The sequence below is a fragment of the Chanodichthys erythropterus genome, chromosome 24 (genome assembly GCF_024489055.1).
Source record: "Chanodichthys erythropterus isolate Z2021 chromosome 24, ASM2448905v1, whole genome shotgun sequence".
NCBI lineage: Eukaryota > Metazoa > Chordata > Actinopteri > Cypriniformes > Xenocyprididae > Chanodichthys > Chanodichthys erythropterus.
Window position 1 is genome coordinate 25,221,743 of NC_090244.1, and position 24,418 is coordinate 25,246,160.

General features: G+C 36.8%; 1 protein-coding gene across 8 annotated transcripts in view; it reads right to left on the minus strand.

The window, feature by feature from the left end:
• The window catches only part of LOC137015419 (kinesin-like protein KIF21A), a 109,257-nt gene that overhangs the window by 62,101 nt on the left and 22,738 nt on the right, over window positions 1-24,418 (minus strand). The window contains exon 1 of one of the 8 annotated variants that reach the window (XM_067380371.1): window positions 19,590-19,863. The exons of 6 other annotated variants lie outside the window; for them this stretch is intronic. In XM_067380371.1, the coding sequence (XP_067236472.1) occupies window positions 19,590-19,633 (44 nt within the window). In that variant the 5' untranslated portion in view covers window positions 19,634-19,863. Of the gene's footprint in view, window positions 1-19,589; window positions 19,864-22,915; window positions 24,296-24,418 lie in introns of those variants that run through there. One more of the 8 variants, XR_010893966.1, reaches the window with a different exon arrangement.

Below are 24,418 nucleotides of genomic sequence, written 5' to 3' on the forward strand. Positions count from 1 at the left end.
ACTGGTAATCACAAACCGAAATTAAGGCCATGAAAATATCGATACTTGGTGTCCGTGTATTGATACAATATATGCAAAATATTGCAGTACTATGCTCTATCGATTTTGTTCCCCATTTACTATATAAAACATATTCAACATTACATGTACTTCAATGTTTTGTTCAACTTGTTTTATATTAGTAAAACCCACAAATGACCATAAATTGACATTCCCAGTGTTACACTTTACTTCAGAGATTGACCGTATGTTTTCCATATTTAAATATTTCTCCTTTAATGTAAGGAATTTTTATTGTTCACTGGTCAGTCTGATCACTCAGAAAAGTAACATCAAACCTCTTTTTAACAAGTGGCATGATTTGAGATTTCATTCATGTCTGTAGCACACTAAGTTAATACTTAGAATTATGGGTTCGTTTAAATAACCAACCAGTAGAAAAAAATGATGCTTGGCTTCTAAGAACACCACTAAAAAGAGACACTGATGTCACTTTCTGTGTGTGCACCTGACAGCAGAGGCTGAGCTTTCACTCTGACTGTGAGAGACGCTTTTGTTCAGAGCACAATTCACTGACAGAGACACAGAGAGAGTACTGTGTGTGTTTGATACTGGATCTATCCTGTATTGCACACCAGAGAGTGAGACAGAAAGAGAGAGACAGATATGTGGGTGACAGATGAGCAGAGGATGGGTTAGAGCCAGTCTCTGTAAGGTCTGAATTGTTTCTGTGTCAAACCAGAACAAAATCACATAATTCATATCACAGTTCTATAATGGGTAACAAACTATAAAGAACTGACTGAAATGTGTGCCATCATTCATTAATCTTTACATCTGTTCTAAGTAGCAATGTCTGATTGGGGAACTAAAAAAAACAACAACATTCTTTTCAGATGGATGTACAGGTTAGCCCAGACACCCTCCTAAGGGATCGTTCACACAGAATGCACCTTTGCATCTAAAAAGGTGAGACGGGGCAATCAGGAATGTTTTTTTAAAAAGTGTAGTGCAGAGAACATGAGGGTCTCGAGACACACTTTTGAGACGTGATGCAATAACGGCAATAATGAACAAATAAAACTGCTGCCCCGCCAACCTGCTACTATAAATAGAAGCTTGCAACGCTTGCCCCACCTCTGAGTTCTTCTGATTGGGTCACTGTTTTGGAACTGACATTGATGAGCGGCGCTGTGTGTAAAAGTTGAAATTTTCATAACTTGACACGGCGCTCATGTGAGACGCTGCAAAAGATGCAAGCATATTTACGGGCGGGCAATACACCGGTAGACATGAGATTTTGGACTTTGATCTTTACTGTGGTTACGCTCATGTGACGTTGCTGTGCCGTCATGAAAGCAAGTGATTTTAAACTGTTGAATCACAATAAGCAGCAAAATAGAAGGAGAGACACATGCACATGAAGCTGCGGCTCATAGAGCATTGAGTTATGAACTGAGTATGTTGAATGAACATACTTATGTGCCAAAATGCCCGTCTTTGCAAGTATCCTCATAAACACTGTCATTCATGTCTTAAGTGAACATAAACAGCTCAAAAAGAAAATGCATGTGAATCAGTATATTGGTTCCATGCATTCGGTCTTAAAGTGAGAGCAGCTTAATTGACACTGTTGCCTGTATTTTGGATTACGTGTCTGGATTGTCCCTCTAATAAAAGCTGCATTTCGAAACTTGAGTCTTGGAGCCGTACGTCACACTAATAAAGTTGCTGCCATTAATGTTAATCAAACAAAACAAGAAAGACAAAAAAAGAAATCTCTCACCTGGTCTTGACTGAGTCACTTTTATAACTTTAATGATTTAATTTACACAGTGAAGATTATGCAGTGTTACAATTCATGTAGTTTTTCTTATTTCTGGTGCTTTAAAGTTTTTCAAGTAGGTCTATTTCATTTGTGTCTTTGTTCTATTGTAGTTTGTTTTCTTATAGCTTATAATTGGTTTCATTGTTCCTATTATATCACGGTTTACTTGTCTTCAGTAAGCTTGAGTTTTGTTTGTTTGTTTGTTTGAAATGACGACAAGAATTATGAAATTTCAACGGTATCAAATTGATTTAAAAATCTTATTTACAGCAAAAAGAACTAAATTGCGATATTGTTATTGTAAAATAAAATTGCTCATATCGTGATATAAGGTTTTGGTCATATCGCCCACCCCTACATCTCATTTTATTTGTCATTACCCAAAGTTCATGACCATAAATGGGGGTCAGAAAATAGATCAACTAGTAAACTTGAGAGCTTTGCCTTTGCTTCACCACAACAATGCGGTACCACAACCGCATTATTGCCATTGCTGCACCTATCTGACTATCAATTTCAAACACTGAACTGCCTTCACTGAACAAGACACCAATATACTTGAACTCCTCTATTTTGGGGAAGCAACTCACTCTCTACATGATGTGGGAGAACCATTTTCCAGCTGTGAATCATGGCTTCAGATTTGGAAGTGATGACCAATATCACCAAACAAGATCAGCAAGTTCCCATCCTGACTTCCTGACAACCACTTCTGTCATGGAGACTTTGAACAGAGCTCACTTGGATTCCATGTGTCCTCAGGATGAAGGAAAAGCTTCTCTGGAGGTAGGAGGTAAAGATCTTACAGGCAGGATCCTCTGTCAAATGTTCCCAGCTCACCCACACAATTATCCAAATCACTATCAGTTGACAGCTCTGCTCTTCTCTTCAGCAAGTGTCCAAAACATGTGGCTGCCGACCCGATGATACAACAACAAAGTCAAACATTGAACTTTGGTCTAAGGTAGTCTGGAACCAGGTACACCTATGAACCATTATGTTTGTTATAGCCAATCCATGCTGAACACAGAATTCCAACAACAGAACATCATCTGGGTGCATATCAGGCAGGCGTTCCAACCAATCACTTCCTTCCAGGTCTCTTCATTGTCACCAAGATGGTTGTTAAAGTTGCCAAGAAGTAAGTAATAGTCCCCATGTGGTTCCTCTTCCAGAGCCGCAAGGTCTCCAAGAAGGCTGGATACTCTGAACTCAGGTTGGGCGCATGAGTACAGAACACAGTCAGAATCTTCCACTCTGCAACATGAAGTCACATTGAGGTGAAACTCTCGTCCAACGGGTTTAACTTCAAAACCGTGGTGATGATTCAGGGACTTGTGAGTGTTCCAAAACCTGCTGGGCTCTTCATACTGTAAGCAAATGCAGTGAAGGAGAGAGTCCATCCCCTATCCAGGGATTTGGTTCCAGAGCCCAATGTGTGTGGAGGTGAGGCCAACTATATCTAGTTGGTATCACTCAACCTCTTGCACAAGCTCCGGGTCCTTCCCCACCAGAGAGGTCACATTCTATTTACCACATTAGATGTTTCCACAACTAATGATGTCTGCCCCCTATTTGCCTGCCACCCATTGTACAATGCTCCAGTTCCCACAAGGGAAGGCCCCACATTATTAGGGCCCGAGCACCGATGGTGTGAGGGCCCTATTGTAATTGCTGTCAATTATTCTTCTTCTTCAAAATTAATTGCATTTTTGAGGGCCTAAACATGCTCAAAAACTCATGAAACTTTGCGCACGCGTCAGAAGTGGTGAAAATTTACGTCTAATATGGGTTTCAGAATAAGGTGTGGCAAAATGGATCGATAACTCCACCAACATAATTTCAATTAAGCACCCTTCATGCTACATTTCACGTACAGGTATGAAATCTGAAAAAAACACAACAGGAAGTGAGATATTTAGAATTTTCTCTGCAAAATGTTTGCAGTTTTTGCCATTTCCAGACATTGTACTTTAGAGATCCTCCTAGAGATTTTACCAGATAAACATAATATTTGGTCAGTCTAATCTAAAGGCCTTTGCAAAGTTAAATTGTGAAGATCTTGAGTTTTCGCTGAAGGGCGAAGACCTAGATAAGATACGTGGAAGACCAGACCTAGATAAGATAAGTGGCGTGTTTGTTAGATTTTTTTTTGGTTTTCTGGTATTACGTGTTTTAGGTTCTTTCTGCACCATGGATCACTTCGCAGCAGTTAAACTGCTGTGCCTTGAGCAGAAGGACCGCTCCCTCGAGGCACATTTGAAGAATTTTCTCTGCCTCGTACCAGCTACAACTTTCCTGGACAACTGCCTCTGTAGCTTCCTGTATGCCGGTCTCAACACCGCCACCAAGGAGCAGCTTTCCAGGAAAGGCCCTCGAGGGAGATTCATCGAATACGTAGTGTGGGTGCTGGTGTCCTGTGATTCGCCACTCACAGTGGACATCATCGACGACAATGACACTAGCTACACTAGCTACCCAGTGCCCAGCCAACAACACCCAGACTGCAGGGATCAGCAGCCCGAGCTCACTGCAGGCAACAAGAGTCACTCCGCTGTGACGTACGAGCCAGCGCACACAAGAACGACTGAGCTGAACATCGCCATGGAGCCTGAGCAATGCGTGCCTGACCAGGTGTGTGAGCCGATAGCTTCATCCACCGCTGAGGGAGTCCTCGCCACTGAGAGTGAGAGCTATTATTGCTCCATCTGCCATTTTTTGCTATTGCCCTTGCTTGCTTACCTAGTCTGATGATTCAGCTGTGCTGCTCCAGACGTTAATACTGGCTGCTAGTGTTGTCAAAAGTACAGGTACTTTGGTACCAAGTTGGTACTGAAATTTTGAAAATGTGACGATACCCGCATTTCTGCAGTACCGGGAGTACCGAGAATCCGGTATATTTGGTACCCACTGATAGGGCTGTGGCAGTATTTACTTAAATATGACACGAGTGAAGCACAAAGCTTTGTTTACAAAAGAAATAATAGATTAGCAATTAAATGTGACATCGCAGCCATGGAAACATTTTGGTTCATGCTGGATATGAGAGAGAGACGTGAGTCCATACATTTATGCTTTGTATTCTGTTTTGCGAATCGTGATCTGGTCACCTGATTATCAGAGAATTTAACAATATTCCATTAGTTATTCCACTGAACATGGAATCTCTGTTTCTTTTCCCAAATCTTCACTCATGCAGGGGCTTAAATGTTTCTTTCGTTCATTCGCATTTAGGCCTATAGGCCATTCTTTACTGTGGTAAAGTAGAAAAAAAACACCGTAGGACAGAAACCTTTTTGCTTGCTCTTCAATTTCTATTTAACACAGTTAGTGTTTGTTATTAGACTTTATAAAGCGCGTCAAGTTTATTTGTATAGCGCGTTTCACAAATGCTGGTGATTTTTACTTTTGTTTTCTCTGGCAGCGCAAAATCAAACATAGCCTGAATATCTTGCCCCTGTGGAGAATAAAACTCACTCTTCACACCTTAACATCAAGTGTCGTAACATCAGAAGATAACATGAAAATATTATTAAAGAGAAATGGTCTCTTTCCTGCTCAGAGCGGCTATATCAAAGACTGTAATAATGGGACTTTGGCTTCATGACGCGTCTTTGTGTGGAAATAAAAAACAAATGTTTTTAAAATAATATTTAACTTTCTTATTATATAGGTTACCATTATTTACCGATATTTATTTCATAGTTTTACATATGGTTGGGAACCGACAACCGGTTCTCATCCGGAACCGGTAGTGTTTTTTGAAAAGAACCGGAACCGTGCAAGATTTCTAAGTTTCGGTTCCGAAAACGGTTCTGGTGTGATGGGTGGTCGAAGTGCGGGGAGCGTACCTTTCATAGAGACGTCTCACATCATGAATATTATAGCAATGAATGCACTGAAAAGCCCTCGCGCGGCGCTACTCATAAACGCAAGATTTCAATAGAGAAATAGCTTCACAGTCTTTTCAAAAGCACAGCATCATTATTTCTGTGTGACAAATGGGCCTATTCCAATTATAACAGAAGTATACAAAAGTTTATTATTTAGATAGAAACACTGATGATTGTTATGTATAATAAATTACCTTCTGTTCTGAAAATGACGACTGTATCGATTGCATTGTTACACCACTAGGTGGCAACAAATTTACTGTTAAAAATGTGTCTATCAATGAATCATTCTGTCAGAAACAAGTCTTTATGAATCCATCTTACAAAAATATTCTGTTTCACCTGTCTGAATCTTACATGTGTGTTCAAGCATGTTATCTAATTTGTGGTAACACTTTATAAGGTTCATTTATGAACTAACCATCAGTAACACCTTTGTTACTGTATTTTTAAATCTTTGTTAATGTTAATAAAAATACAGCCGTTCAGAGTTTGTTCATTTTACTTCACAGTGCATTAACTAATATTAACAAATACAACTCTTGATTTTAATAATGTAAATGTTGAAATTAACATTAAGATTATAAATGCTGTAGAAATGCAGTTCATTATTAGTTCATGTTAATGTAGTTAACTAATATTAACTAATGAACCTTATTGTAAAGTGTTAGCGAATTTGTTGAGATTAACAGTTTGTTAAATTAATTTTACACAAAAAGGACTGTTTGAGTCGAGTATTGTGCATTTTTCCCTTACTACTATTTTTTAATAGTTGTTTAATTATTTTAATGGAACCGGAACCGGAATCGTTAGGCAGAACCGGAATCGGAACCAGAAAATTTCTCACGATTCCCAACCCTAGTTTTACAGGCTGTAGTGTGTTGTTTCACCGACGGAATAGCTGAAATAAACACGCATGTCTGTTACTCCTGTTGAAAAAAAACAGCATATGCTGGTAAGGTAGGTTTTGAAGCTGGTATGCTGGTTTATGCCAGCATACCAGCTTGGTGGTCCAGGACCACCTTGGGACTAGCATGGACCAGCACTTGACCAGCATAAACAGCTCAAACCATCATACCAACTTCAAAACCTACCTTACCAGCATATGCTCGTTTTTTCAACAGTACAAAATGGATGTTTGAGCATATATTTATTTATTTTATATTTCAAAATGTATTTAATTGAGGTAGCCTACACATACAAACATACACACACGCTCCAAATCATATTTAATGTTTAAAATAGGCTATATATAAAATAGTAAAATAGTTCCAACAGATTTTGCTGTGGTACCGAAATTGGTACCGAGAACCGTCAAATTTTCATGGTATTGGTACTGACTACTGGAAATTTGGTACCTTGCCCTTGTCTAATGCCTTGATCATGGGCTGGCATATGCAAATATTGGAGGCGTACATATTAATGATCCCGACTGTTACGTAACAGTCAGTGTTATGTTGAGATTCGCCTGTTCTTCGGAGGTCTTTTAAACAAACGAGAGTTACATAAGAAGGAGGAAACAATGGAGTTTGAGACTCACTGTATGTAATTTCCATGTACTGAACTCTTGTTATTGAACTTTGCCAAGGTAAATTTAATTTTCAATTCTATGGCACCTTTAAAGCACTCCATTATTAATTTCACACATACCGAGTGTTCACATCTTCCTTCTGAAATTAGACGTCTGATAACAAGTCTCTTCCTGTCATGTTCACGTCCCCGAGGCAGCTTCATACAGTCTGTATAAATCATTAAAGGGTAAACTTTCACTACCGCCGCTAGCAATTTATGAGAAACTTGGATAATCTTTCCCTTCCAAAATTCCAAACTAAATCTTTAAAGATTAAATGAATCATAAATGGACAAAAACTAAAATTACAGCACCAAACTAGGACCGCATCAATATATACATTTGGCCAATTTGATATATACATTTTTTTTGGCCAAAAAACAATGGTGGATATTATCAAGACTAAGTCATTCTGTCTGTGTGGCTTTTTGTTGTTGTTGTTGCTTGTTTGATTGTTTTACAGAATCCAGATTTTCTGCAGGCATCAAACAATATCATCATCATCATCATCATCATCATCATCAACATCAACATCATCATCATCAACATCATCAACATCATCAACATCATCATGAAATTAGCCCAAAAATGCTGATTGCAACGGCGTAGTGATCACTACTTTCTGCAATTCATATTACACCAAATTAGACTAGTGTAACAAGAGCATGCAAACCAATGAACGAGGAAGACACAAACATTTAGTAGATTTGACTGTGCATGGACAGTCTTTCATTATGCAGGAATCAGCAGCACAGCTCTCTGTCAGTCTGTCATGACTCTCAGTGAGAAAGTGTGGTTTTCCCATGCTGTAACAGAATGTAGGCCACTACTGGATCTACTGCTGTTTAACCTTAATTCCTCATTCGCATGCACTCATGTCTGAGTTCACAGCACTCGTTGAGTTTCAGCTCAAATTAATCATTATTATAGCAGCCACATTCATGTTTCTGATTGTAAAAACATTAATGAGTAAACATAGTCTTCACAATCTTTATGGGAAGTTGCTATTTTCAAGCCTGTGGTTTGTTTTATAATATCACTGTTCTGCTCTGCATTACTTATTAAAATGTAAGAATCCTGTATATTTTTGTCATTTCATAAAACTGTGACTTTTATACAAAAATACACTGCTATACGTGAACCTACCACACAAAATCTCCAGTGCTGCTCGCAAACATTTCAGCATTTTCATTAGGAATGTGTATCTTATTAAAAACCAATGATCCTTTGCCAACCGTTTCCAATGTTACATTTTACAACAGTTTATTTTTTTCCATGTTAGAAGTTAAAATTGCAACATCTGCTTCAACCAAAATAGTAAAAGTTCAGCTCGTTCACTTAATTGTGATAAATGAAAATGGACTAAAATTATTTTTTTTATCTTAGTGAATCTATTTTAATATTTTAATATCAATAGAGATTCACTGACATTAAAACTATTGCCTACTCTGATAAGCTTATAATTATTTTCACGTTATGGCTATTTTGTCAACATGAACTAAAAATAAAACAAAACAAAAATCAATCATTTTAAATGCTTCAATGGAATTCATGCATACTTTAAAGGTGCAGTAATGGATTTCTGAGAAACGCTGCTGAAAGTGGATCGGACCGAGCAGCACAACACTCTTATAGCCAATCAGCAGTGAGGGGCGTGTCCATGATAGGGGAGGAGAGAGTGGGCAAGAGGGAGATTTGAAGAAAGACTGTAAAAGAGAGAGAGATGGCTGAAAGACCTTAAAATATCAAGGCAAGAGCTTTAGACCCGTATTAAAGCTGCAGTCCATAACTTTTTTTGGTTAAAAATGATCCAAAATCAATTTTTGAGCAAGTACATAACAAGCCAATGTCCAGCGTTTAAAACTATCTCCTTACCTTAGCCCGTTTCACAACGGTAAGCTTGTAATAATGTGTTCTAATCTGAGTGGTACTGGTAGGTTTCTGTTCGTCTTTGCATCATTACGCCACATTTGTTTACATAAAGGAGTCCCACGTAGTAGGCTATATTGCATGTGAGTGCCGCTTAGAAAGGGAGGTTCGAACCGGAGGGGCTACAGATGCTGCAGGTGGCGGATCATTTATTTCTTTTTTCTCACAGCAACTGGAAAAATTAAACTTATTTTGATGGCGGATTGTATGGTATGACAAATTTACGTTAGAGATTAGACTGAACAGAAATTGAAATCTGCAGATAAAGCTAATGCACACTAAATATATGTAGTCACGCAATGCTGATGTTGTTAACATTAACAATTTGAGAACAAAGTATAACAATAATAATAATTTGCATGGTTTGACATGATATGAGCCAAGCGAATGTTAGATTTAATTACCGTTGGTAGTGTGATTTACTGAAATGCTTTTGTTCCTCAGTTGGTCAGAACAAAAGTGGCAGATTTGTTACTTGTTCAGATGACATTTTCCAGTGAAATTACTTATTTTGTTCATACTTCCAAGACTACAATCCGTGATTCCAAAGTACCTGTATAGTATCCACTGGTGCGGTGACCGACAGTCACATTCTCCTCAAAACATTAGATTCATCCTCGCAGGAGCCGTGTCAATGCACAATGATAATTCCACAAATAACTGCAATTGCAGGTTTAAAACAGAGATGGTGACAAAGAAGCAAAACTTTCAAGAGGATGCATTGTTTCTGCTTCAAATGTGAGTAACATTGGTTTTGTGGTTTCACAGAACCAAGATATGCTGTTTTTGTAATATTAGCTATAGTAACAGGACAGTTTGAGTGTCACTGTTTGTCTGGAGCTGGCGTGCTACTGCAGACTAACAACCAACTGTATGTGCTGTGTACTGGATGGTCATTTTTTGTTCTTCCTTCCTGTTCATTCATCATCTTTGCTTTTTTTTCCCGCAAAGCATTATTTTGCTTCGCTTCAGCTATGATAAAGAGACATCCACTCTTGCATTGTGTGCCTGTGGATTTTGGAGGTGGAACAATGAAGGTAGGGGTGCGTTTGTTTGGATTGAATTCAGATACCAACAGTGTTTCTCAGAAATTGCTTATTGCACCTTTAAGTGAGTGTCAGATGACCGCAAATGGCAATCTAAATAATAATAAAAAAGTGATAGATCCGATATCAACTAATATATGAAATGGCAACAATATATTGTACATTCCTAAATATGAAATATTCCTAAATATTAGAAGTTTCATATTTATTCATTATACAATGGGGACAGGAGAATGTGCATAGTATGACCCAGGGGTCGTATCTGTGCCAACAGACTGTGGGAGAGACTGAGTCTCTATGCGACACAGCCATTGATTCAGTGCAGTGAGGCGGCACAGCTTTTCACAGCGCGAGTATGTGAGTGCGCATTCACACACGGCATGTGTGAGAGCCAAGAGACCAAAGCGGCCCACTCCAGGGAGAACCCACCCTAAATACAGCCTGAGATATAATGGGAGTAAACACATATCAGATGGACCAAGATGCATTGTGGGATACAGCAGAACAGTCCGTCTGAAATAATCGGCCTGTTCTTTTCGGTCTTGGCAGTTTATCAAATGTTTCTAGTGAAATCACAGTCTCAGAGACATTTGGAAAGACATGAAAAGGCAGAGGGCAACAGGTACGACGAGTAAAACTGACGTTTTGAAGCAAGAGAGAGCATTCTTTGTTCTTTAACTAGAGAACAGTGTCCAACTCAATCCAAATGGGTTTGACTTGTTGCCATTTTGTCTTGCAGTACAGCAGAAGTGTCTAGAGCTGTCAGACAGATGCTTTCACTGGGTTTCAGGAGCCTGTAAACAGCTGACAAAACAGAAAGATGCCACATCTATCTTTACCTGCAGACAATGTTACGGCACATTTCACCTGATGACATCTAAAGCAACAGCATTACACATCACAGATGAAAACCTGTCTGTGCACTCAAAAATCATTCATTTTGACAAAAGAAGACCACGGAGTTGAAAAAAAATTTACAAATTCAATGAAGACTGTAATTGTGTAACGACTAATATAACAAGTTAGAAGTTGAGTTAAGAGACTCTGACAAATGAACGAACGAACGAACGAACGATCGATAGATAAAGAATTATTTGATCCCCTGCTGATTTTGTTAGTTTGCCCACTTATAAAGAAATGAGGGGTCTCTAATTTTTATGCTAGTTTATTTTAATGGATAAAGACAGAATATCAAATAAAAAATCCAGAAAAAACATTATATAAAGGTTATAAATTGATTTGCATTTCAGTGTTTTTTGATCCCCAAGCAAAACATGACTTGTTGGCAAGCACAGAGGTAAGACGTTCTTGTAGTTGGTCAACACATTTGCACACATCTCAGTAGGGATTTTGGTCCACTCCTCTTTACAGATCCTCTCTAAATCCTTAAGGTTTCTTGCCTGTTGCTTGGCAACTCAAAGTTTCAGCTCCCTCCACAGATTTTCTCTAGGATTAAGATCTGGAGACTGGCTAGGCCACTCCATGACCTTAATGTGCTGCTTCTTGAGCCACTCCTTTGTTGCTTTGGCTGAATGTTTTGGGTCATTGTCATGCTGGAAGACCCATCCACGACCCATCTTCAGTGTATTGGCTGAAGGACGGAGGTTCTTGTCCAAGATTTTACGGTACAGAGAAACAGCCACAAAGCAAAATGTATCCACCTCCATGCTTGACTGTAGGGATGGTGTTCTTGGGGTCATAGTCAGCATTTTTTCCCCTCCAAACACGGCAAGTTGAGTTGATGCCAAAGAGCTCAATTTTGGTCTCATCTGACCACTGCACTCCCAAGCCTTCTTTGAATCATTTACATGTTTCAGATGGGCCTGTACAATTGCCTTTTTGAGCAGGGGGACCTTGCGGGCACTGCAGGATTTCAATCCATTGCGGCGTAGTGTTTTACCAATGTGGTCCCAATTTCCTTGAGGTCATTTACAAGCTCCTGCTGTGTAGTTCTGAGCTGATCCCTCACCTTTCTCATCATCAAATAATTATAAACATTATTTCCAAATAATCGCACCAACAGTTGTCTCCTTCTCACCAAGCTTCTTGCTGATAGCCCATTCCAGCCTTGTGCAGATCTACAATATTGTCCCCTGATGTCCTTTGACAGCTCTTTGGTCTTGCCCATGGTGTTGGAGATGTTTGAATGGAAGATGCAGATTCTTTGGACAGGTGTCTTTTATACACATAATGAGCTGACATTAAGAGTACTTTCTTAAAGTGATGGGACTAATCTTTGTTCGACATGAGCACATAAACAATTTGTAGGAGGTAGAATTCTTGCTGGTTGGTAGGGGGTCAAATACTTATTTCACTTGATCAAATGCTAATCAATTTATGACCTTTATATATGTTTTTTTCTGGATTTTTTAATTGATATTCTGCCTATATCTATTAAAATAAACCTACAATAAAAATTATAGACTCCTCGTTTCTTTGTAAGTGGGTAAACTTACAAAATCAGCAGGGGATCAAATAATTATTTTCCCCTAGATAGATAGATAGATGGTCAAATTAATGCAGCCTTGAGCAGACTTCTTTAAATACATAAAAAAAAATCTTAATTATTAAAAATTTTGTGTAAAAAAGATCTCTGTATTAGCTATAACAACAAGAACAACAACATTAAAATGTCTAAAACATGCATATTAAATATATTTAACATTTTCATTTTTTATTTTCAGTTGTAAAGGTATTAAATTCAAAACTAAATAACAGTTTAAAAAAATTTACAGGAAATAAATGCAGGAACACAGTGTGTTAATATTTTTAGTTAACATTTATAGCCCTAATATACAGCATATTAAACTCCAGCTTCTCGTTTTATATTGCACATACTACGCTTAATGTTGTATCTAAATTAAACTAAAGTAAAATATAAAAATGTATACAGGCTAAGAGAGCAAGTCATTATCATACTCCACTCTGCGGCCATGATGAGGAGAGACTGAAGCACATTTAGAAACAGTATACGATGACATCTAGCTTTATGTGCTCTAGATATATACATAGACTGGACTCCATGCCTGAGCGTTTATTCATCACTCAATTTGAGGCGTTTGAGATTGAGGAACACTGAAATAATGAAGTAAAACTTCTGATACAAAACAAACAGAACAAAAAGGCCCAGAATGCAAAAACTCAAGCATGCAGGAAGTGCTGTGCGCTGGGCGTGGTGAATGTGGTAGAATCACCACACGTCTGTTCTGCATAATATTGCTGCTTTCTAGACAAACTACAATTATAGAGCACAGATTCTGTTCCTGCCGCAGACCGGGAGCATGTCCACATGCGGCTGCTGCGCATAGTTTCTGAAGGATGTGACCGTCACAGGGGTCACGACAGAAAAACCAGAGAGCTTGACACATCAGCTTCAGCTCAAATGCTTAACATCTAGAAAAGAATCATTTCCAGGAAAAAATAGAGTAGTCCACTCATACAGCGAGGCTTTCATATGGTCATACCATGGTACGTCAGTTGAAAATTTGATGAGTAATCATTTTAATTGAATAATACATTATTATTATTATCATTATTGTCTATATACTGTTCAATTATATAATTATATTATCTATATAGTGATAAACTTAAATGAAAATATAATGAAATGTTGAAATAAAATAAGTTTAAATACTAAAATAACTAATACTTGTTTTACATATTTTAAAAACACACAACAAAATGACTAAAACAGAAAATATATATATATATATATATATATATATATATATATATATATATATATATATAAATATATATATATATATATATATATATATATATATATATATATAAAAATCTAATTCAAAATATTAAAAAGATAATTTTTTAATTTCTTAATGTTTATAATTTGAAAAGTTATTGTTTTTTTTGTTCTACTGCTTGGAATTTGTTCTTTATTTTGTTACTGACTATTTAATTGAAAGTGATATTTAATATTTAATGGCTACATGTAGAGTTGTCAAAAGTACTGACTTCTGTAACAAGTCTGTAATGAAATTTTAAAAATGTGACACTTTGAGTGCTGTTGAGCGAATCTACATCTAATAATAATAAATCTACATCATCTTTTATTATAATTTTTTTGTAGCCTATATGACAGACTTGCACTGCACTACACATGTTGCACTTAACAGTATTTTCCTTAACTGGGAAAAACCATAACATTAAAAATTAACATACTGTATATCGGCTGATACAGATATGGTGGCCGATGTACTGTGCATCCCTAATATTTATTATTAATGTATTTCAATGTCATAACATGCATCAGTGGACTAACTAGATTAACATGAGGAAGGACATCAGTCAGTATCTGTGAGGCACGAACAGATCCTCGACTCGCAGTGATTTCATTACACAATAACAGTGTGTTCATCAGACCAGAGATGCTGACTCACTCGGCAAAACTGCACTGTCATACACGGCTGTCTCACCAACTCATGTCATGATCTACTGTACCGTTACCAGTCATGCAAACTAAAATAAACCACAGGAGAAATTAAAAGCAATGTTTAATATTCACATTTTAATTAATTTGTTAACAATATTGATAATTCAACTTCAATAGCATATTACATTAAAGGTTTAATTTTTTTTTTAAAGTTTTTGTTTTACAAGATGTAATATAAGTCTAAGGTGTTCCCTGAATGTGTCTGTGAAGTTTCAGCTCAAAATACCCCATAGATTTTTTTTAATTAATTTTTTTAACTTCCTATTTTGGGGTATCATTAAATATGAGCCGATTTATGCTGTGCGGCCCCTTTAAATGCTGATGCTCCCCGCCCACGGAGCTCGCGCTTGCCTTATACAGTGCCTAAACAAAGTTTACACAGCTAATATAACCCTCAAATGGATCTTTACAAAGTGTTCGTCATACATGCGGCATGCGTGCGTCAGATTATGTGAGTATTGTATACGGTTATATTGTTTACATTTGATTCAGAATGAATTTGAGGCTGTGCTCCGTGGCTAACGGCTAATGCTACACTGTTGGAGAGATTTATAAAGAATGAAGTTGTGTTTATGAATTATACAGACCGCAAGTGTTTAAAAATGAAAAACAGTCGGTGTTATGTTGAGATTCACCTGTTCTTTGGAGGTCTTTTAAACAAATTAGATTTATATAAGAAGGAGGAAACAATGGAGTTTGAGACTCACTGTATGTCATTTCCATGTACTGAACTCTTGTTATATAACTATGCCAAGATAAATTCAATCTTTCAGTGGATGTTGCTGATGCCATATTTTGATAATCAAAAGCTGTAAGAAGGGATGCACTGAAATGAAAATTCTAGTCCAAAAACAAAATCGAAAATTCAGGACACACTTGGCCGAAAACTAAAACTAAATAAATCAATTAATTAATTAAACTTATTTTAACAAATCAACAACCAAATATCTAAAACTGAGTTGTGCAAACATTTAAATTACATATAAGGCAGTTTTTAGATCAACTTTTTAATAACAATTATTTCTACTCCAAACTTGACAGAATTATTCAAACATAAATTAAATGAAGACATCACTAACTTAAGTCAAAGTCAAAGACAAGATCTTGACCAAAAATTGATGCACCCCTCGATGGAAATAAATGCTGTGATGTTATTTCCATCAAGAGGCGCATCAATTTTTGGTCAAGATCTTGTATTGACAATGCAAGAGGTGAGTACTCTGTAAAGTCTACTCCAGCACATCCCAAAGACTTTCAATTAAATTAAGGTCTGTACTTAGAAGTGCCAATTCATGTGTGAAAATGACTCTTCATGCTCTCTGAACCATTCTTTCACAATTTTAACCCTGGTGAATCTTGACATTGTCATCCTGGAATATGGCCATGATGTATCTTGTTTAAGAAATGAAAAGCTACACACTCCATCTTTAAGGGTTAAAAGAACTATTGCCAGTTCTGATAAAATGATAGAAACATAATAATCATTGTGATAATGATTCTTAAGTATTTGCCTATTAAAATCCAAACAGCGACTTTTTTTTTTTTTTTGGCCGGGCAGTGTTTTAAAAATAGAAGCGCCAATTAAATGCCTGTTTCAGTCACTGATTTTGGCGCTCCAAAACCATTTCAACCGCAACCGAAAATAGCCGTTTCGTCCGAAATTAACACTAATTTACCACACAATTATCGACCAGCCTGGTTGATATATGGTATCTGGTCCCTGACTAGTATTGACTTTCATTTCCTGTAACAGACAGGCTGCAACAGATTTGACTTTGTGACCAGTAAACAACAAAATGCATCTCTGTAGACGTCTGAAACACTGATGAACATGCCGATCAAGAAGATCTAAAGAACAGATTCATCAATAAACCTCTTCTTCCATTGATCATCTGTCAGTTAACGGTCTACTTTTAGCACAGAATGCCACTCAATCAAATGACATACACACAACTGAAATCCTTATCACTAAAATGTCTGAGGCTGATGTTGACTGGTCGCCACGTATATCATGTGCACTATTAGGTCTTAACTCTGGACTTTTTTTATTTATAAAGAAAACACAATGAGCTTAATTACAGAGTGAATCTTGTGAATATTTTCTTTTTGTCATAGAATTTTAATGACAATTACACACAACTCCTTGCTGTAAAGATGCAGTCACATTTTTGCAAGCAAAATCCAGACATTTCAATAGGAATGTTTGTGATTGGGAGTTTCGCGAGAGGGCGAAAAAGTTTCCCATGTAAATTCACCTCGTTGACCAACAGAAAAGCAGCTTGGTTTTAAAGTGGTTTCTGTGTGAGAAGTGCTATATGTATTGGCTTCTTTCTTCCCGGCCTACTGATATTTGTTGTAACATCCGCTTCACACATTACAATGCTCATGATAACTTTCGTTAACTCTTCAATAAGCTAATAGATATAAGTTAGCAATGCCATAGAAATTTACAGAGCTATCACAAGAACAGAAGTTCAAACATAAAACTCTAAAATGGCTGCTCGCGTGTTCGTTTCTCTGACACATGAGGTATATATATTATTTTAGTTGTAGACTATTTCAAATAAACTATTTAATTTTCAAACTATTTTTTAACTATTTTATAAATAAAACTATTAAGCTCTTTTTTGGCGATTAAATCGCTAAAGGATGGCAAGTTGCTGGACAGTTGGATAATATTAGTCCCTACTCAACTGCAGCATCAGGCAGCAGGTCACATGGGCAACACAGTCTTCACTCCATCAGCACTTCGCAATTCTGCGCGTTTGCATTCAATTGAACTTTGCATCGCCAATGTTCTCGGTCACTCAGGTTACCAATTCTTGTTGAAAATGAATGACTTGGGCCAAAAACATAGGTTGCGTCCAAAATTACATACTCTCTGTACAACATGTAATCTGGACGTTCTACATTCATCATGTTGTCAGTCATGTGACCTACCAGCATTAGTTACGTCACTGCCAGTCACAAATCCTCTCCCGAGGCCTCATGGGATAGTAAAGTGTCCATCAGATCTCACCGGAAGCAGTAGGTTATTTGGGAACTTTTTGCCTGCGGTTTTATAAATACTGTGACTTACTGGGACACTACTCTTTTCACATTGCATTTTTCGCTTACTATACAGTAGGGTAGTATGCAAATTTGGATGCAACTGCACTTGCTGTGACTGCACTACACAAACACAGGTGTTTAACAGTCTCGAAAGAAAAAAAAATTAGCTTCAAAAAAAGCTAGAAGCATCTGTACTCACACGAAGAGTATGTTTTTAGCCTTATGGTCACCGCAAATCACTGTTAGTCAAGAACGTCCTATCCAGGGATAATAACATATGATTTTGCCATTGCTTCTTTTGTCCACCTTTTTCCTAAAGAGCCTTGTGTGTTTTAGATTATGGGAAACACTTCCAGTTTGGGGAAGTTCCACTCAAAAAGAAACAAATTTAAACCATAAGGTTGTGCTACAAATAATCTTTATCCATCAACTGAATGAACTGTAAAATTTCCTTCATGTTCTATTTTCGGATGTCAGGAGCATAATGTAACGCTTGGTATTTTAATGTGATATATGGTATCACAAGAATATCTGTGGCAAGAGCTCTTTTCAGTTGCTGCATTCTTTTCCTCCTGATTCTTTTTTTTCCCCTTTGTATTCCACTGTTACAGTATTAAAAAGCACAACATATCTGTCAACCGGTCTGCTCTCCAGATATAATTTATGATATATGCCATGAATGCTTTGCTGTAATGCAATGAGAATCTCTTGTTTTTCTCCCCAGAATGTTTTTAAAGCAGGAAAATACAATATTTTTTATCTGTCAAAATGACGGAAATCACTTTGAAAGTAAATATTTTTGATTAAGGCAACATATATTACATAAGTACATATTGATACAGTGATATTTAACACATCTGTAATATTGCTGTGGAAATCAAGCTTTTGGGATTATTCATCGTTTTATTAATTTGTAAATGCTTTTACACTTTTAAATCTCCTTTTATTGTTTGATGGTTGAAGGGTAAGTAGAATAATGTCATCTCATCGTACCCAGTATTTGAAAATGCTTAATGCGTTCGTAAAGCAAACCTTTCACTGTTTAATGGAAGTTACTCCGATAATTCGCGCAAAGCATCATGGGGCATTGGAAAAAGGGGGATTATGTTGCGTGGCCCTTGTTTGCCCCGCCCATTGTAAAATCTCATTGGTCCAAATCCGGGTTACACCTGAAATATACTTTCTGGCTGCAATTTTGTCATGTAGCTACCATTTTTCAACATAAACAGACAAATTATTTGCATGGAAAACTTCCCACTGTGACAAGGTTTAGACACATTGCTTATAGTACATGGCGTTACAATATTTAAGGGATAGTTCAAAAATGAAAATTCTGTTGTTCCAAACCGGTATGAATTTCTTTTTTCTGCTGAGCACAAAGAAGATATTTTGATGAATGCCGGTAACTAAACAGTTGATGGGCCCCAATGACTGGACTTCCATTGTAATTTTTTCCATACTATGGAAGTAAATGGGACCCCTCAACTGTTTGGATACCCATATTCTTCAAAATATCTTTTGTGTTCAGCAGAAGAAAGAAATTCATACAGGTTTGAAACAACTTGAAGGTGAGTAAATGATGACATAAATTCATTTTTGGGTGAACTATCCCTTTAAGAATCGGTCAATAAATTAAATGTACAGAAATAATTGATCAGTGCAAAAAAATCTTAATGCCTTATTTTTTTTTTTTTAATGCAAACCATACATTCCTCTTATTTGTTTCTATTAATTCTAGGGTGATAAAATTCGCACACGTGCATGGGTGCAGCAGGTGACAAGTGCACATCAGTAACGCACACTAGAGCTAGTGCCCTACCTGAGCGCCACCCGGACTGTGCTCTCGTCCTGTCCGCTTGACATGATTCAAATCTTCATCGATCGCACAACAATCCGATCAATCTTGTAAGTGCGCAGCACCTTTAAGGCGTTGATAGAGTGTCCAGTTCATATGCGGATCACCTCTGCCATGTTCAAGGCTTTGATTTACATGCACCAGCTAAAGCAGCGATGCATTGCGATCACGCATGTTCATGCATTCGTCCATACAGTGATCCTGTGCTGTGCGTGTCCTGATCTGATCTGATCTACATGCTCACTTCATGAAGTCCCAGCCGCAATGCGTCACCAAACCACGCCTCCTTGACGACCCCTGGAGGGTGACGTCATGATACGCATGCAAATCGGTCTATTCGACTTCTTATTATGATATGCATAATAGCATCAGAGTCTAGATATTCCTTATCAGATTATTTTGTATTGATTTCCGAACATGCAAGATATTAGCAGCGGTGGTATGCCTAAGTCATTTCTGTTAGATTTATTTTAACCCTAATTATTTTATCTTGTCAATTTCATACACAATTTCATACAAATGTGACAAATCTAAACACTGTTGGGTTTTCATGTTTTATGGGGACTTTTTATACTGTACAAACTGTATATTCTACCACTTAATTCTATCTCCTAAATGCAGAAAACTTTCTGCATTTTTACATTTTCAAAAAAAATAAAAAAAATAAAAACATCACTTAGTATGAATTATTATTATTATTATAAGCAGTTTTCCTCATGGGAACCAAGAAATGTCCCTACATTTTGTCCTCATAAATATTTGTATTGTTTTATATAATAATAAAGAAACAAAATCACATATTGTATAATTAGAAGTAAACCATTTAGTGTTTAGTTGATGATGATGATGCAGTGGTGTTGGGCGCTCTCATGTGGTATGCCTGTGTTTTCCATCACAGTCTTGCAAATTAATTTGATCTGTTTTCTAAGCCTGAATCAATGCATTGAAATATTAAAATAAAATAGCATTGGTTTATTTATTGCACATTTAAAGGGTTAGCTCACCCAAAAATGAAAATTATGTCATTTATTACTCACCCTCATGTCGTTCCACACTCGAAAGACCTTCGTTCATCTTCAGAACACAAATTAAGATATTTTTGATGAAATCCAATGGCTCAGTGAGGCCTGCATTGCCAGCAAGACAATTTCCTTTTTCAATGCCCAGATAGCAACTAAAAACATATTTAAAACAGTTCATGTGACTACAGTGGTTTAACCTTAATATTATAAAGCGACGAGTATATTTTTTGTGCACCAAAAAACAAAAAAGCGACTTTATTCAACAATATCTACTGATGGGCGATTTCAAAACAGCTTGAAGCTTCGAAGCTTTACAAATCTTTTGTTTCGAATCAGTGGTTCAGATCGCGTATCAAACTGCCAAAGTCACGTGAACTATTGAAATTTCGAAACACTTATGATGTAACGAAGCCTCGTTTACTGAAATCACGTGATTTTGCCGCTCCGAACCACTGATTCAAAACAAAAGATTTGTAAAGCTTCGGAGCTTCATGAAGCAGTGTTTTGAAATCGCCCATCATTAGATTTTGTTGAAAAAGCTGTTATTTTGTTTTTTGGCACATAAAAAGTATTCTCGCCACTTTATAATATTAAGGTTGAACCACTGTACTCACAGGAACTGTTTTAAATATGTTTTTAGTAGCTTTCTGGGCATTGAAAAAGGAAATGATCTTGCTGGCAATGCAGGCCTCACTGAGCCATCGGATTTTATCATAAATAATTTGTGGTCTGAAGGTGAACGAAGGTATTATGGGTGTGGAACGACATGAGGTGAGTAATTAATTACTACATTTTCATTTTTGGGTGAACTAACCCCTTTAAATATGAACTTAAGTGCAGGTATTATAGATTCAGTGCACAAATCTTAGTATGGGGGTTTGGTGCAATGTTCATTGGTTGACATAGTGTCATTCAACAGTTTCCTTAAACTCAATGCACTTTCAACTTTAAATCACTGAGTGCACAACAGCGCTGGTAATAGAGGTAATAGTTCGGCACCAAGGGCTCTAGTGTCTTGACCTCCTGCCAAACTGCAGTGTCCAGTTACTCACTCTCAGATTACCAGAGCCGGCCTACAGTGAGAGCCTTCACTGCAGGAGACACACACTGAAGTACAGTACTCCACACTTTCTACGAATACTGTCTGTACACTTCAGTTTCCTGTTACTTTTCAGAGACACTGAAGTAGCAAATTCCATATTGTTTGTTTTGAGAACTAGATAAACCCTTATAGAGAAAGGGGTTGTTTACACAACACAGTTTTCAACTAAAAATTGACAACTTTTTATGCGTTTGGCCGTTTTGGGGGCCTGAAAATACAAACTTTTGAAAATGGAATTCAAAGTGCAAGTTTTTTAAAACGATACTGTTATCGACTCTATGTAAACTACAAAAACGTGAATTTGTGAAAATGGTGATGTCATAGTGTGTAGTGTTTCTTTACAGAGTGACTTTAGTCGGGGGATTTTAGTTGTTTTCATGGATCTGTGTGAATGAGATCGTTTTGACAATGTTGTCATCTTTAAATGAAAAACGCAAAGGAAAAATATTAATATTGTTGGCTCTTTGGCAAATTTTTTTTGCTCCTTGTTTGTAAGTCGCATTGGATAAAAGCTTCTGCTAAATGCATACATGTAAATATAAACATAAAATAAGTCTAGTATGAAATGTAGGTCATTTTAAACAACTGAAAAATATCTAATGAAAAGGAATTGTGAAAAACGAATGAAACTGGTCCTGGTTATTTATGGTAAACTTTGTATTATTTAACTGAAGTTAATCTTTATTATACATTCTTCATGGAAATTTGTTTCTAATGGATTTTTTTGTTTTGTTTTGTTTATAGCATGAAAATACAAATTCACATTTTAGAATCCGAAATTCCATCTGGAATACCAGATTTGCAAAAAATTGTGAACCTTAGAAGATAAAACATTCCAATTCACTTTGATTTCCTGAGGTTGACAATCTAAGCTTATGTTCAAATCTTACATTAGGATACAGATTACAAAATATATTATATTGTATTGTATTGCGTTATAAATTGAATTCTGTGAAAGTGTTTACTTTCCTGTGGTCCAGAGGTGCAAAAATACCAACAGATTCAGATTTTCGCACAATATTTTATATTTAAAGTCAGTGAAACGGAGAGGGTGGTGGAGTCGCCTGCTCAGCGCTAAATGAGGGGTGCAGAGGTCAAAGAGGTCAGATCAGGACATGACTGAACAGGTTTCAGCCTGAAAGAGCCGAGATCAAGACCTGCTAAGTTATAGACTTACACAGTCACCTTAAAATGATTTATATTTATTCATAGAAAAACATACAAACACAGCATTGCACAGTTATCAGCAGCAATTTCAACATCATAGAATCACGTCAGGAACTTAAAGGGGTTAGTTCACCCAAAAATGAATACTCGCCTCATGTCGTTCCAAACCTGTAAGACTTTTGTTCATTTTTGGAACACAAATGAAGATCTTTTTAAATAAATCTGAGAGCTTTTATATGAGAGCTGTTTGCTTTATATAATGAACATTTAATTTAGGCTTTTATTCACATGTAAACATTCATCATCTAACACATCAGTTGTGGTAAATGGAAGCTCAAGCATGTTTGCTTGACACGTGCAAGAACCAGTGAGGTTCATTATCATGTTACTCAGCAAATTTGAGCTTCTGCAAGAACCAATGACGTTCATTCTCATGTTACGTAGCACGTTTGATCATCTGCAAGAACCAATGAGGTTCATTATTGTGTGTTACGCAGCACATTTGAGTTCTGTAAGAACCGACGAGGTTCATTCTTGTGTTACGCAGCACGTTTGAGCTACTGCAAGAACTAATGAGGTTCTTTCTAGTGTGTTATGCACAGCACGTTTGATCATCTGCAAGAACCAGTGAGGTTCATTATTGTGTGTTACGCAGCACGTTTGAGCTTCTGCAAGAACCAATGAGGTTGGTTCTTGCAGAAGTTCCTCTAGAAGAAGAGGTTTGTTCTTGCGCATCATTCAGGTTCAGCTGAGCTTCTTATGTTTGTTTCAATGTTTATATGCGAGTAAAAGCCCAAATTAAGACTAAACCACTCAATTCATATGGCTTAGTTTTACAATTTTTTTTTTTTTTTTTTTTTTTTAAGTGTCAAAGTTTCAATTGCGCAGCTGTCTAGGGAGGAACAGAAAGTTCTCAGATTTCATCAAAAAGATTTTAATTTGTGTTCCAAAGATGAACGAAGGTCTTACGGGTTTGGAATGACAGGAGGATGAGTAATTAATGACAGAATTTTCATTTTGGGTGAACTAACCCCTTCAAGTCACTGAAATAAGGCCATAAAACCCATACTGAATATTTGTTCACAAGATTTCTGGGAACTGAATCTTGTAGCCTAGAAGTTTTACTACGAAGTGATTTAAAAATTGTAAGACATATTTTGTGTCAGAAAGGCTGTATGTGGGGAGAATAAGTAGTAACAAACTCATGCATGTACCAAAAATGACTTGTGCACAGCATGTTTCTGTAATACCAGAAATAAATGCATATTAAAACTCTTAAATAAGTGTAAAATCTGCATCAGAAATGATATGATACAACATTTTGATTATTTCCAAACAATGAATCTTCAAGTCCACATGCAAGGGCATCATTACTGCAACTGCAGCAGAGAAATATTTACAAAACAAACAAACAAAAAAATATGAGTTGACAATAATTGAATTGGTCCACACAAGAAGCAGTAGACTGAAGCTCTACCAACATATAATTACCACTGACCTTT